A 12,854-nucleotide genomic window follows, 5' to 3' on the forward strand; every position below is an offset into this window, starting at 1 on the left:
AAGATTACGCGTTTCAAACCCGAACCGGGCTCTTTATCAGATAGAAACACTATGATGATAACAGTGAGTTCAGGCTGACCTGACTGTAAGGGTATGTTCACACGGTGTTTTCAGGCGTATATCGGAGCGTTTAAGCCTCGAAAAACGCCTGAAAAAAACGGAAGCTGAACACCTACAAACATCTTCCCGTTGAAATCAATGGGAAAAACAGCATTTAGTTCATACGGGGCATCTTTTTACGCCTTCGTTTTAAAAAACGGAGCGTAAAATGACGCTCCGTAAAAAGAAGTAGCATGTCACTTCTTGAGGCGTTTATTGGAGCTCATTTTGCATTGAACACGATGAAAAACGCCACAAAAAAATGCCTCGAAGCCTGAAAAGAAGCCTCAAAAGAAGCTCCAAATGAAAAGAAGCTTCATTTTCAGCTTCAAAAACGCTCCGTACTTTCAGACGTTTTTGAGTTTGTGTGTGCACATACTCTTATTATAACATGACGAAGAGTCGGGTTCGGGTTCAAAACGCGTAGTCTTGTGCACTGTGTTTACTTTTTATGTGATAAAAAACTTTTTTATACATGAAGATAAAAGAGCCTTTGCATTTTTCAATGAGGAACAGCGCCACAGAGTCTCAAAGTTACTACTCGTCTTTAAAGAGGCTCCATCACCAGTTTCAGCCTGGAGGCGATGTCTGGTCATTCTCCCGACGCTCCGGTGAAGAAACTGCGGGAGTAAGTGACACGAGATCACGTTGTGCTGTGACTAAAGCTGGACATGAATGAAGAGAAGTGTATGATGCTGATTGGTCTCGGTCTTTGATCATAACTTTGTCACTAATAAATGTTTGATTTTTTTTAAAAAAACAACAACACAGTAGTTATCTACAACACAGCGCCTATTAGATTAGGTTGGAGATAGGGAAGTATGAAACTGGTGACAGAGCCTCTTTAAACCTTTTTATTCCTACACATGATACAAGTGTTGTATTTGTCATTTTACTTCTACTTTATAACTAGTCATTTTAGGAGCAGTGTTCTGGAGTTTTCAAATTCCAAAAATAACTTTAAAAAAAACAAAAAACCTTGCAACTTTATATAAGAATTGATATGTTATATATTGTATAATGATATATACATTCTTTTATTTCAGTACGTTATCCCATTTTTACTGAACCAGAGTGGGTCAGTGGTTTTCTACCTTACATTGGCCTCAACAGGTATATTGTAGAACATGTTGTGCACCATCTTGAGTAGGATATTATTACAAGCTCACCTCTATTTACTTACTGCTTTGCAGATCTGTCACTAGCCGTACCTATCTGTAATTCCCTTGCACTGGTCTTCACAATAATAACTGGAAAGATCCTCGGCGAGGACCTAGGAGGAAAGGGTAAGTCACTAGAGTCATTTCTGTTGCAGTACTAGTTCAGTATCAATAAACATGGTTTGCTCACCTTAGCCTATATTCACATTTGCGTTGGAGGCTCCGTTAGGAGCCTCAGCTGCAAATTCTGTCAGATGTGACTTTTTTTTATTTCCTGCATATAAGTCTGTTTAAATTTAGTATATCAAAAAATGCAAAGTATTAATTTCACCTATATTCATTAGCATTATTATGCATTTATTACATTATTTATTTTCATTGTTAAGTTACTTTTCATGTTCTATTTTGATGTTTTCTATAGGAGCTTTTTTTGGGTTGCTTCTTACTACACTGGGTATTTCAATCTGTGTGGGAAGTTCTGTCAATGACTGAGGCAAATTGCCAGTTTATGGAAAAATATTGAGCTCTATGGGATTAGGAGACAATAAGAACAGCAGATTGATACCTAGATGGAAAGCATGTAAAGAAGACATCCGTTTCACAGCTCTGTACAGAAGGTATGGCTAAGATAATATAACCACGAAAAAGAATGTGTTTAAACTGATCTGTACATCTCCTTTTTAATTTTAGATGCATCAAGTGCCTGGATAATGAGAGAAACTCCAATGTGAATAAGCCAAATTTTCTATGAAAAAGACTATACTGGGAACTAATTAATAGGACCTGTGCACGATACTCTCATGGCGTCCTACAGTTTACACGGAAACTGTACCGTCCAGTGCGCAGGAGCCTTTCTCCATGCCCAATGTACGGTTGGGAGGGACATCGCAAGTGGAATTACACTTTAATGCTAATTTTAAATGATGTTCTTAGATGCAATGTAGTGATTTATATACAGAACACTGTATACTTAAAACACAGAGATACAAAAGAATATATTTTGTGTAATAAAAGTGAAAACGTAAAGTCAATCACAGCCTAATCCGTTTATTGTAACCAAAAATATAATGTGGCTTGCCCCTTATATGATACCTATGTCTGAGAAATGGGGAGAAAGCTAGGTTCTCTTAAAGGCTTTGGACAACTTTGCACTGAATGTATTTTTTCTGTTTAACATTTCCTAGCATTTTGCTGCTGTATAGTCTGTGCAGCTCCTGTACATAGCTGGTTGTGCTGCTGTTCCTGTGGTCAGCAGCAGGGTGGGGGAGAAAGTTGTACACAACAGATCAGTGTGAAGAGAGGAGAAAGCCTTCAAGTCCTCAGGTAGTATACATCACAGAGGCTGTTAGTATCAGAGTGAAGATATGAAAGAGCAATATACAAGGCAGTCTACAGGGAGAAGGGGGTAAAAAGTACAGGCTATCAGTGCAAGGAGAAAGTAGAGAACCATGCACACTCTGCAGGGGAAAATTACACATATCTCAGCATCAGTGTCTGTCAGCACAAGGAGGAGATCCCCCATTGGCTGTAGAAGAGGAAAGCAGTACAGAAATGAAGCTGTGCTTGTCACGGTCACAGGGTGTGGACCCACTAGGCCGCTCCGCCGTAGCGCTGGCCCCATCTCCTGGACTAGTTCAGGTACCTAAGCGTTACTATCTATTACTGACTTTCGTATAGACTGTGACCTGGTCAGCTGCCTCTCCGCTACTACAGACCGGCCTAGTGTGTCCACACACCCTGTGACCGTGACAAGCACAGCTTCATTTCTGTACTGCTTTCCTCTTCTACAGCCAATGAGGGATCCATGGCTGCGGGTGTCGGGAGGTGAGCAAACCCGACGACCCGTGGCCATGGACGCTACAGTGCTGATACATAAGAGCTAGTGGAGGCAGCAGCATCCTGGATACAGCATGTATCACTGGGAGGGACAGACAACATGAGAATAGTCTGAAACTAGGAGCAGGTTGTAAACTGCATATCAGGGGGTCTTCAAATAAATGCAGGAATAAAGATTCAGCCTGAAACTTAGTGCAACTTTTTAACTCCAGGTAAGTATTAACATATGTAAAAATATATTTTCTTCCATGTCGAATGTGCCCATAGCCTTTAACGGAATGTTGTGTGGGTATTCTAGTTTTTATTTAACTCCTTAGAGACCACTAGCTGTCTTGACAGCAGGCGGCGAGGGCATGATCAAAGGGAACACTCCCCCTTTCGATGGCATCACCGGGTTTCCTGGCGAGTCGATCAGAGACTGGGGAACCTCTCTGTACTCAGCCCTGGAGACCTAGAAAGGACTGTTCAATAAGCCTGCTGTTAGGGCACACTGTGTTACCCTAACAGCAGCCTGTGTCATAGTGACACAGTATAATGTATTAGCATACTCCTGTTTGCATGTAAGGGTATGCTCACACGCACACTTAAAAACGGCTGAAAATTACGGCACTGTTTTCAAGGGAAAACAGCCTCTGATTTCAAGGCGTTTTTGAAGCGGAAAATTAAGCTTCTTTTAATTTGAAGCTTCATTTGAGAATTTTTTGAGGCGTTTTTCATAGTGTCAATGGAAAATAAGCTCCAAAAAACGCCTCAAGAAGTGAGGTGCTACTTCTTTTTACGAGCCGTTTTTTTAATTCAGCAGCGTTAAACAAAGGCTCATGTGAATAGCACAGTGTATTTCCCATTGAAATCAATAGGAAACTGTTTGCAGGCTTATTTCAAGTGTATTTTGGAGCGTAAAACTAGGCTTTTCTACTCCAAAATCAGCCTGAAAATAAGCCATGTGAACATACCCTTAGTATTGTCGTGGAAATCCATCGCTCAAAATATATTAGACTGAAATTTATACGAGTACAAACAGACCCTCAAGGCCAGACTCCATTAGTCAGTATACTAATTAGGATATTTCACCGATATATATCGAGAGAGGAGAAGAAAACACACAGACACTCTGATATGTTCAAAATGCTCCTCTGAAGGATTTATTACCAAACTCAAACTGTTAAACTGAAATTCAGAAGGGGTGTCGGCTTGAGGTAAACCAATCAGAGACAATGTAACAATATTTATTATTCAGTAAAAAGCATACAATAAAATACATCCCAGATACATCATTATAATTCTTCACACATCAGGTTTTGCAGGTGTCTAATCTCTTTTGGACAGAATGTCTTCGTGGAGATGGGGGAGACCTTCCTTCACGCATACTTGCCACCCTCCCATCTCCCTCCCTGTCCATCTTCACATGGGAACCAAGGTCAAAGATAAAACATACGAAATCAACATTACTTGTATTAAAGGAACAATGACTTTTCTATTCACTACAAAAGAACCAAGATGGGAACTCCAGACAAGATGGCTGCTGCACGAAACTAAATCATTTAAACATTATCATCACTTTCACATAATACATATCTTAGTAATTCGGCATCCTGCTTGATAATTCACAATGTAATTTCATACAGAGAATATAAGCAAATAAATAATCCTTCACAAACCCCCCTTTTTCTCATATTAAATTACAGAAATTATATATTATGATTATGAAACTCAAACAATATATCAATAGGGCCACAACTAATATGATACCATCACCAATGTCCGGTTAGGGTATGGGGTCCCACCAGTGTATTGACAAGTCATGTACATCATCGTCCTCTTCTTCTCCTGTCTTCTGATTAAAACACTTGATACTGCTGATGGATTCACTCAGGTCTTTGGTCCTTACTTTGAACTTTGCTGATGTCATCAGGACTTGGTTTGGTCCTTCTCATCTTTCAGACCCCGTCTCTTTTGTTTACGTCACCGGGCTGTACACAACACCTCATGCTGTGAGCCTGGGGTGAGATCCCACGTAGGCGGATTAGTGGAGTGTTATTGTGACACCACAAACCCTCCACTCATCTGTCTTCTTCCTCCGGTAAGTTACTTGTCTGGGCGGCTGCTTGGAATTGTGACACTGCCGTCAGTTCATGACAAACGCATTGTACTGGCTCCTGCTGCGCCTGCCGCACCTCAGTAATGGAGTTCATCGTATTAAAAATCTTTTAGTTCATGTTTACTGGCACTTGCTGGGGACCCCCAACCCTTGTCAATTGTTAAAATAAATACTAATCTGGTGATAACATCTACGTACTATAAAAGTTGTTCTAAGTACATACAATAACAATATCAGGCCCTTAAACTAAATCAAACAAACACCTTTTATATAAGAAAAACTTCTCTGTTCCAATGGACAGGGCACCTAGAAGATGTGTAATTATTGGGTACATTTAATTTGCACTTGGTGTCACGCTTTCCAGCAGGATTTGTACCTTGATCTGAGCTGATTGCCTGGAACATCTCCAGCTCACCAAAATATACACAGATTCCACATGTTTATCTGACAAATGTCGCAAACCAATTTTTCTTACTCTAATTTGTATTGCATGGGAAGGCCTCTCAAGGTCTGTTCTCTTCGTGGGAGGCGGGTATGATAAGGTTGGCACCGGTCTGCCAGGACTGTTCTGTAGGCAAATCAAACAGCTCTAACAGAATTTAGCAGCAACAGCTGTAAAGCCTGGGACATACCAATTAGATCTTACTAAATCGATCATTGCAGTCTTGGGGCATATGTGAGGTCATACACCATCAATGCAAGTGCCATCAAGAGTGCCTTGGGTGTTACCGGTTCACGTTCCCTTATCCGTCCACATTCTGTTAGAATCTGGTTCTCACGCCTTTCGCTCCCAGTTGGACTCTTCCTGTGGAGAACAAGCTTTTTCATTGTATAAACATTAATTGATCTTAATCAAATAATTAATTTGAAGAAAAACATTAACAAATAAAATTTTTACATCAAACGTTCACATTGAGCAATAACTAGAAATGGTACATGCAAACTCATTTTTCTTCTTTTTATATATATATATATATATATATATATATATATATATATACACACACACACACACACACACACACACTGTACAGAATTTTCCTTTCACAATAACAACGACAAAAAACAAATAACTAAAAATGTTTTCAAATGGGAATATTCCACTTCTGTACCTTTTATCTGTCGCATGACTCTAATAGTCCAATGCTAAGGCTGGTCCAGAACTTAACTTCAGTATTTAATATTCCCACAACACTTCTTGAATACAATTATTAAACAAACTAACTTTGGAATAACATCTGGAGAACTGCTGACATCTTATTGTACAAACATCAGGTCAATACTTGGGATAACATTGTTCCCCTGTCACTTACATACAACGTCTGCAGTGGGGAAAATACAGGCCGGGCTTCAGGCCCCCCTGAGAACAGGTCTACACACACGAGCACATTGTCATACACTTCTACCTCGGGTAGTTGTATGTTCTGCAGTCGCTGGGACTGTTAATCTGGCCGGGCTGCACTTTTCACAGGTACCTTTGTTGTTTTACCTATGTCATGCCGTGCGCACATCATGCCGGCTGCTAGAAACCTAGTGGTGGCATTATTGTATCCAGGGACAAGCCAATTTACTGATACCTGGCTGCATATACCCTTGTTGTCAGTTCTGTCTTCTCTCGCTCTCTCAATTGGCTTACCCGATGATACAATAAAATTCCTACTACCGATGGGCCCATAATTGTGGGCGATGCCAAAAGCGTACCTAGAGTCAGTGTAAATGTCGGCTGTCTTACCTTCTGCCAGGTTACAAGCCTCAGCGAGCACCTCCAGCTCCGCTCCTTGAGATGAACAAGAAGGTGAGAGTGGTTTCTGGGTGATTTACCTTGTGCCTCGTATCCTGTTCTACACATACTGTATATGATGAAATATGTCTACATTACAAATTTACATTGGAAACCCATGTCACATATAGATAGAACATTTCAAAAGGGTGGAGTTTTATTGTTCCACATTCATCTGATGATCCAGAACACTTGTAAATCCCACCCACCATGTCCTGTAAATACCTGATTAATACAAAAACAAACAAAATATGTTACTGAAATCTGGCATAAAATAAACAATATTGAAACAATTTTTTTTGTTTTGCCTTCTCCACATCTAAATCTGTAAAGACTCATCTGTGAGTGACGTCACCTCTGCCTCCTGTGTAAATTTGCTGGAGGGGGATGGTCTCTTACACAATACCTCATATTGGGTGGAGACTACAGCACAGCTTACCCAGTGCCATATTCACAGTTCTGGAAGGATCTGGAACCATCTACACAGAAAAACCTCAAAATGTAGGTTACTGTCATACACATTTAATCTGGGTTACTCCTTGAAGCTCATACACATTTTGTAGATCTCCTAGAACCAAATTCATTAATTCAAAACAAAATAAAACACAAAACAAAACTACCTGATCAGTCCCTTCAACATTCCCTCCTATTTGGACTCTGCGAAAGTAATGTAGCAGGGTTCAAAACTACATATCAACATAATAAAATTAGGCACTCTATCGGGGTGGCACTAATTTAACCCCCTGTAATACACAACAGCCTGGAACAAAAAAGACTTTCTCCTGACAAAAATACATTTTATCTTTAAAATGACCTGCAACCATTTACCTGTAAAACATCTCACATTTTCTAAAATAACATTTAGGCAGCACCATAGCACGTGCCTCATGTGTGAAAACAAAAAAAAACAAGACAAATGTAATTAGTTATTCAATAACACAGAAAATAATATATCTGGTAATATTAATTACTGCAAACCAATAAGCTGTACATAAAAATAGGGAACAGAGGGGGCACATACATTTTCAAGACCCCGTGTCTCACAATATCTGTATTTTAATTCATTTGAATCAACATCAAAACATTCCAACATTAAATCTTATCACATTAGAACACATTAATCTGCAGTATAGCTTTTATCTTTTTACAAACATATCCAGCCGGCTGTAATATTTTTCTCGCTTGGTGTAGTTACAGACGACTGCGCGTGCGCGAAGATTAGACACATTACATAAAAAATGAAAAAAGTGGAACTGATTTTAACCCCATACACAAAACACTAAAATTTTTAGACATTACTGCTGTTAAAAATAGGAAACATACAATATAGTTCTGCTTTTATTGTGGCCATTAGTTTCAAACTTCAGACATGTTACATTACACACATCACACAGATGTCTCATCACATCACACATGTTACATTGCACACATCACACAGATGTCACATCACACCTGTTCACATTACACTCTCCCCCGTTCTGACCCACGTTAGTCACTGCAATGTACCCGGCTGCTCCGTTTTCTTCACTCTTCCAATGAAAATTTACACCTGTATTTAAATTGTTCTTTCCCACATCATCTTACTTGTAACCACCTGTAATCAACTGCTTTGTCCTTTTAACTTATGCCTTGTCCTGGCCACTCCACTCCCTTTCTCAACTTTCCACAAACCATTGTCTTTATCACATGCAAACATCCATCTTACGGCTGCCAGCCTCTTCAACAATTTTTTTACAGTGTGTTATTTTGCCTTCACATACTTTACAATTAAAGCCCCAGCTCCTTTTGCTCATTCTAATGTTGGCCGGGACCAGTGCCCCAAAGCATCTTTGTCCAACTTCCTCCTGACCCCATGGTCGGAGAGCAGTAGGGTGATTTCCGGTAAATCCCCCACCTCCAGGCAAACAGGCCATGCCACGTTTGCCGACAGATATCTCAGACCAGTCTATCTCCTAGACTGTCTTACCAATACGATATCAAAAGTCGTTCCTCCAGACATTCTAGCAGTAGGATCCTCTGATCCCTCACTGGATTGAACATCAAGAACAGACAAAATGCTGCCAATCAACAATTACAAGAGCAAATTCTTCAACACAATCGACATTCATGAACCTCCATTGATTCAAGAAGGAGTTGGTAACACTTCACTTATGCAGAACACTTGCTGCCGGGGGGGTGTCTTTCGGTTCATACAGCCTGTGATGTAGCATATATCCCAAACTCTTTCCTCTAGCACTTTGCAATGGTTTCACATGCAAATTATATTTAGTAACATATATATTATCCTCCCCGCTCAGTCGTTCACTCTGTGGGTTTTAGTTTAGGGGGCTGTTATCTATGTTGGTGATAATTTCTTTACGGGCTATGGGTCTGATCCAATACCAATGTTCTTCACTGTAATTACTACTACGACACAGGTGGCACCTGGGATAAGTGTCAGGGTCATTCAATGAATACAGGATGTTATATTACAACGGTATTCAATCCAGCGGTCTGATGTTATACTACTACAGACTTAATTACTTGGATGTTATTTTACATCAAAGGTATATGCCGGATTATCATGTGCTAGAAATCAGTCTGTACTGATTCCCACCTTATGCCAGTCTGGCAATGCATACAACTGGTTTATGGACCCTTACACACAATATCACTGGCTGGCAATGAGCCAGGAAAATATAAATAATTTTCTAATACAGTATTCAAAGTTTTCCCTGTTGCACTGGGTAATGGTATTGAGTGCAAATTCAATATAGACACAATTGCTTCTCCTTGCACTGGATTCTACATTATCAGGACTTAACCATTGAAGCCCCTGTGGTACTACAGGATATTACTCACAACTATCCAACTGTCCTCTCACCTACAAACAGTCAGTACCTCCCAACTATAATACCAGACAAACGGGTAACAGATCAACTATTAATCCTCAACAATTTTACACAACTAAATAACAAATGACACTACAACAAAGCAGCAAGCAGAAGTTTTGTTTTTTCCTCACAGTCCAGACTACAATCTTTGCATTTCAAATACTTCACATGTGAGTTACGACTTCTCTCCGCCATGCGCTACGTCACTGCATTCCAAAGGCGGAGGTTTTACACTTCTCACAATTTTCCTGGTTAACTATGTAATTGCTGGCAAAAATTCTCTCATGTCTTTCATATCAACAGTTTAAGATCACGTACACACCTGCAATCCTTCATCACAAAAAAAGCTTCAACATACCTTTTTGGATCCATCTTTCAACCCGTTCTGACTAAAGAGCCTCGTCCATAAAGAAGTGACGTCTGACAGCTAGATTCCAAGGCTTACGCAATACATGTGTGAATGGTGTAAGAATAAGCTCCTTACCTACCGCGGATTTTTGTAATTCACAGATGCAAAGCCAGACCTCTCCAGTGACAGCTTATCAGACGTGCAATCTTCCCGGGTTTCGGCACCATTACTGTCGTGGAAATCCATCGCTCAAAATATATTAGACTGAAATTTATACGAGTACAAACAGACTCTCAAGGCCAGACTCCATTAGTCAGTATACTAATTAGGATATTTCACCGATATATATCGAGAGAGGAGAAGAAAACACACAGACACTTTGATATGTTCAAAATGCTCCTCTGAAGGATTTATTACCAAACTCAAACTGTTAAACTGAAATTCAGACGGGGTGTCGGCTTGAGGTAAACCAATCAGAGACAATGTAACAATATTTGTTATTCAGTAAAACGCATACAATAAAATACATCCCAGATACATCATTATAATTCTTCACACATCAGGTTTTGCAGGTGTCTAATCTCTTTTGGACAGAATGTCCTCGTGGAGATGGGGGAGACCTTCCTTCACGCATACTTGCCACCCTCCCATCTCCCTCCCTGTCCATCTTCACATGGGAACCAAGGTCAAAGATAAAACATACGAAATCACCATTACTTGTATTAAAGGAACAATGACTTTTCTATTCACTACAAAAGAACCAAGATGGGAACTCCAGACAAGATGGCTGCTGCACGAAACTAAATCATTTAAACATTATCATCACTTTCACATAATACATATCTTAGTAATTCGGCATCCTGCTTGATAATTCACAATGTAATTTCATACAGAGAATATAAGCAAATAAATCATCCTTCACAGTATAAAATAAAGTTGTAAATAAATTATCCCTTCATGTGGTTTGAAAAAAAAAAAATGAACGTAAGGGTATGTTCACATCGCTTATTTTCGTAAAGGCCCCAAAAAATGGCTGAAAATACGGGGGGCTAAATGCCTCCAAACATCTGCTCATTGACTTCACGGGGCGTTTTTTACGTTTTCAATAGAGAAACAGCTCCAAAAACGGCCATACAAACATATCAAAAAACGCTTGATGCTTACAAAACGGCTGAAAATCAGAGGCTGTTTTCTCTACAAAACAGCTCCGTTTTTTACAAACGTTTTTTGTTAAGCGAGTGAACATACCCTAACAAAGAAAAAGAAAGAAATGTCCACATAAAAACAAAAAGGGATTAGTATAAAATATATTTTATTGCCCATACATTACATAAAAACAAAAAACCTACAGGTATCAACATGATGGTAATAACGTGAATAATTAATTGAATAGGTTATTTAGTGTGAAACACAAACAGTAAATAAAATAAACAAATAGAAAATCACTTTTATTATATTCACGCTGCAAAAAAGTAATTTATTTGTACCCCCAAGCTGCGCTGGGAAAAAAATGTCTGCATCAATGAAGTAAGCAATAGGGTTATAGGGCATACATGTGTTGGGCCAACATAGAGAAGTGAATAGAACTGCATCACTGCCTCTAGAGAGAAGAATGTAAGATCTGCTCCTACACAGACACTGACAGACATAAGATTCTGCTGTATGTGGGAATTCTTTATATTTCGTAAAATACTATTCACCTGTTATATACCTGGACAATGTTACCTGAATGGCAGTAGTCACATGATGAGTGGGTGGTGGATCACATGACTGACGGCATCTTTAGTCCATTCAGCTATCCTATCATGCTTTACCATAAACTAATCTGGTGACTATACAATTGCAACTGCACTGGTATAATAAAGGCATGTGAACAGAATTTCTAATACATGTATATTAGAAAACTGTATGATCTCCTATTCTACAAGTCCATAAATAAAGAATGGACAACCCCTTAGCCAGTTGCGGACCGGCCATCAGTGGCATAGCTATAGGGGTCGCAATGGTCGCAGTTGCGACCAGGCCCCTAAGCCTGGGGAGGCCCGCAGGGGCCCCGTTGCCACACAGAACTGAGTGCGCTGGTCGCGCTTCTAACTGTATTTGCATCCTTTGGATGCAAATACAGTTCAGTGCAATGCTGGAGCCTCGCTCCAGCATTCACTGCGCCACGAGCGGCTCGGTGCAGGCAGGCGCGATGTAGTGACGTCATTGCACCTGTTTGCGCCGAGTCACTCACAGTGCAGAGGAGGAGAAGGATCTCCTCACCCCGTCGTGGGAACGGGGATAGGTACGTAATTATGTTATTGTTTTTCTATTTGGTACGTACATATGGGGGGTATTATACTGGATATGGGAGGGGGGCTCATATGGTAGCTGCTGAGGGAGCATTACACTATATAGGGGCATTATACTGCATAGGACAGCTAAGGGGGGAATTATACTGTATGGGGAGGGCATTATACTGTATGTGGCAACTGGAGGGCATTATACTGTATGTGGCAGCTATGGGGGGCATTATACTGTATAGGACAGCTAAGGGTGGCATTATACTGTATGTGGCAGCTATAGGGGGTATTATACTGTATGGGGCAGCTATGGGGGGTATTATACTGTATGTGGCAGCTATGGGGGCATTATACTGTATAGGACAGCTAAGGGT

The 12,854-nt window shown here is 40.1% G+C and overlaps 1 protein-coding gene across 1 annotated transcript in view; it reads left to right on the forward strand.

Moving 5' to 3' along the window:
* The window catches only part of TMEM234 (transmembrane protein 234), a 5,234-nt gene extending 2,944 nt beyond the window's left edge, over positions 1-2,290 (forward strand). The window contains exons 2-5 of the mRNA XM_075853135.1: positions 1,146-1,212; positions 1,293-1,385; positions 1,681-1,876; positions 1,950-2,290. Of these exons, the coding sequence (XP_075709250.1) occupies positions 1,146-1,212; positions 1,293-1,385; positions 1,681-1,751 (231 nt within the window). The 3' untranslated portion in view covers positions 1,752-1,876; positions 1,950-2,290. The remainder of the gene's footprint in view (positions 1-1,145; positions 1,213-1,292; positions 1,386-1,680; positions 1,877-1,949) is intronic.
* Positions 2,291-12,854: the final 10,564 nt, after the last annotated feature.

The sequence above is a fragment of the Rhinoderma darwinii genome, chromosome 2 (assembly GCF_050947455.1).
Source record: "Rhinoderma darwinii isolate aRhiDar2 chromosome 2, aRhiDar2.hap1, whole genome shotgun sequence".
Classification (NCBI taxonomy): Eukaryota; Metazoa; Chordata; class Amphibia; order Anura; family Rhinodermatidae; genus Rhinoderma; species Rhinoderma darwinii.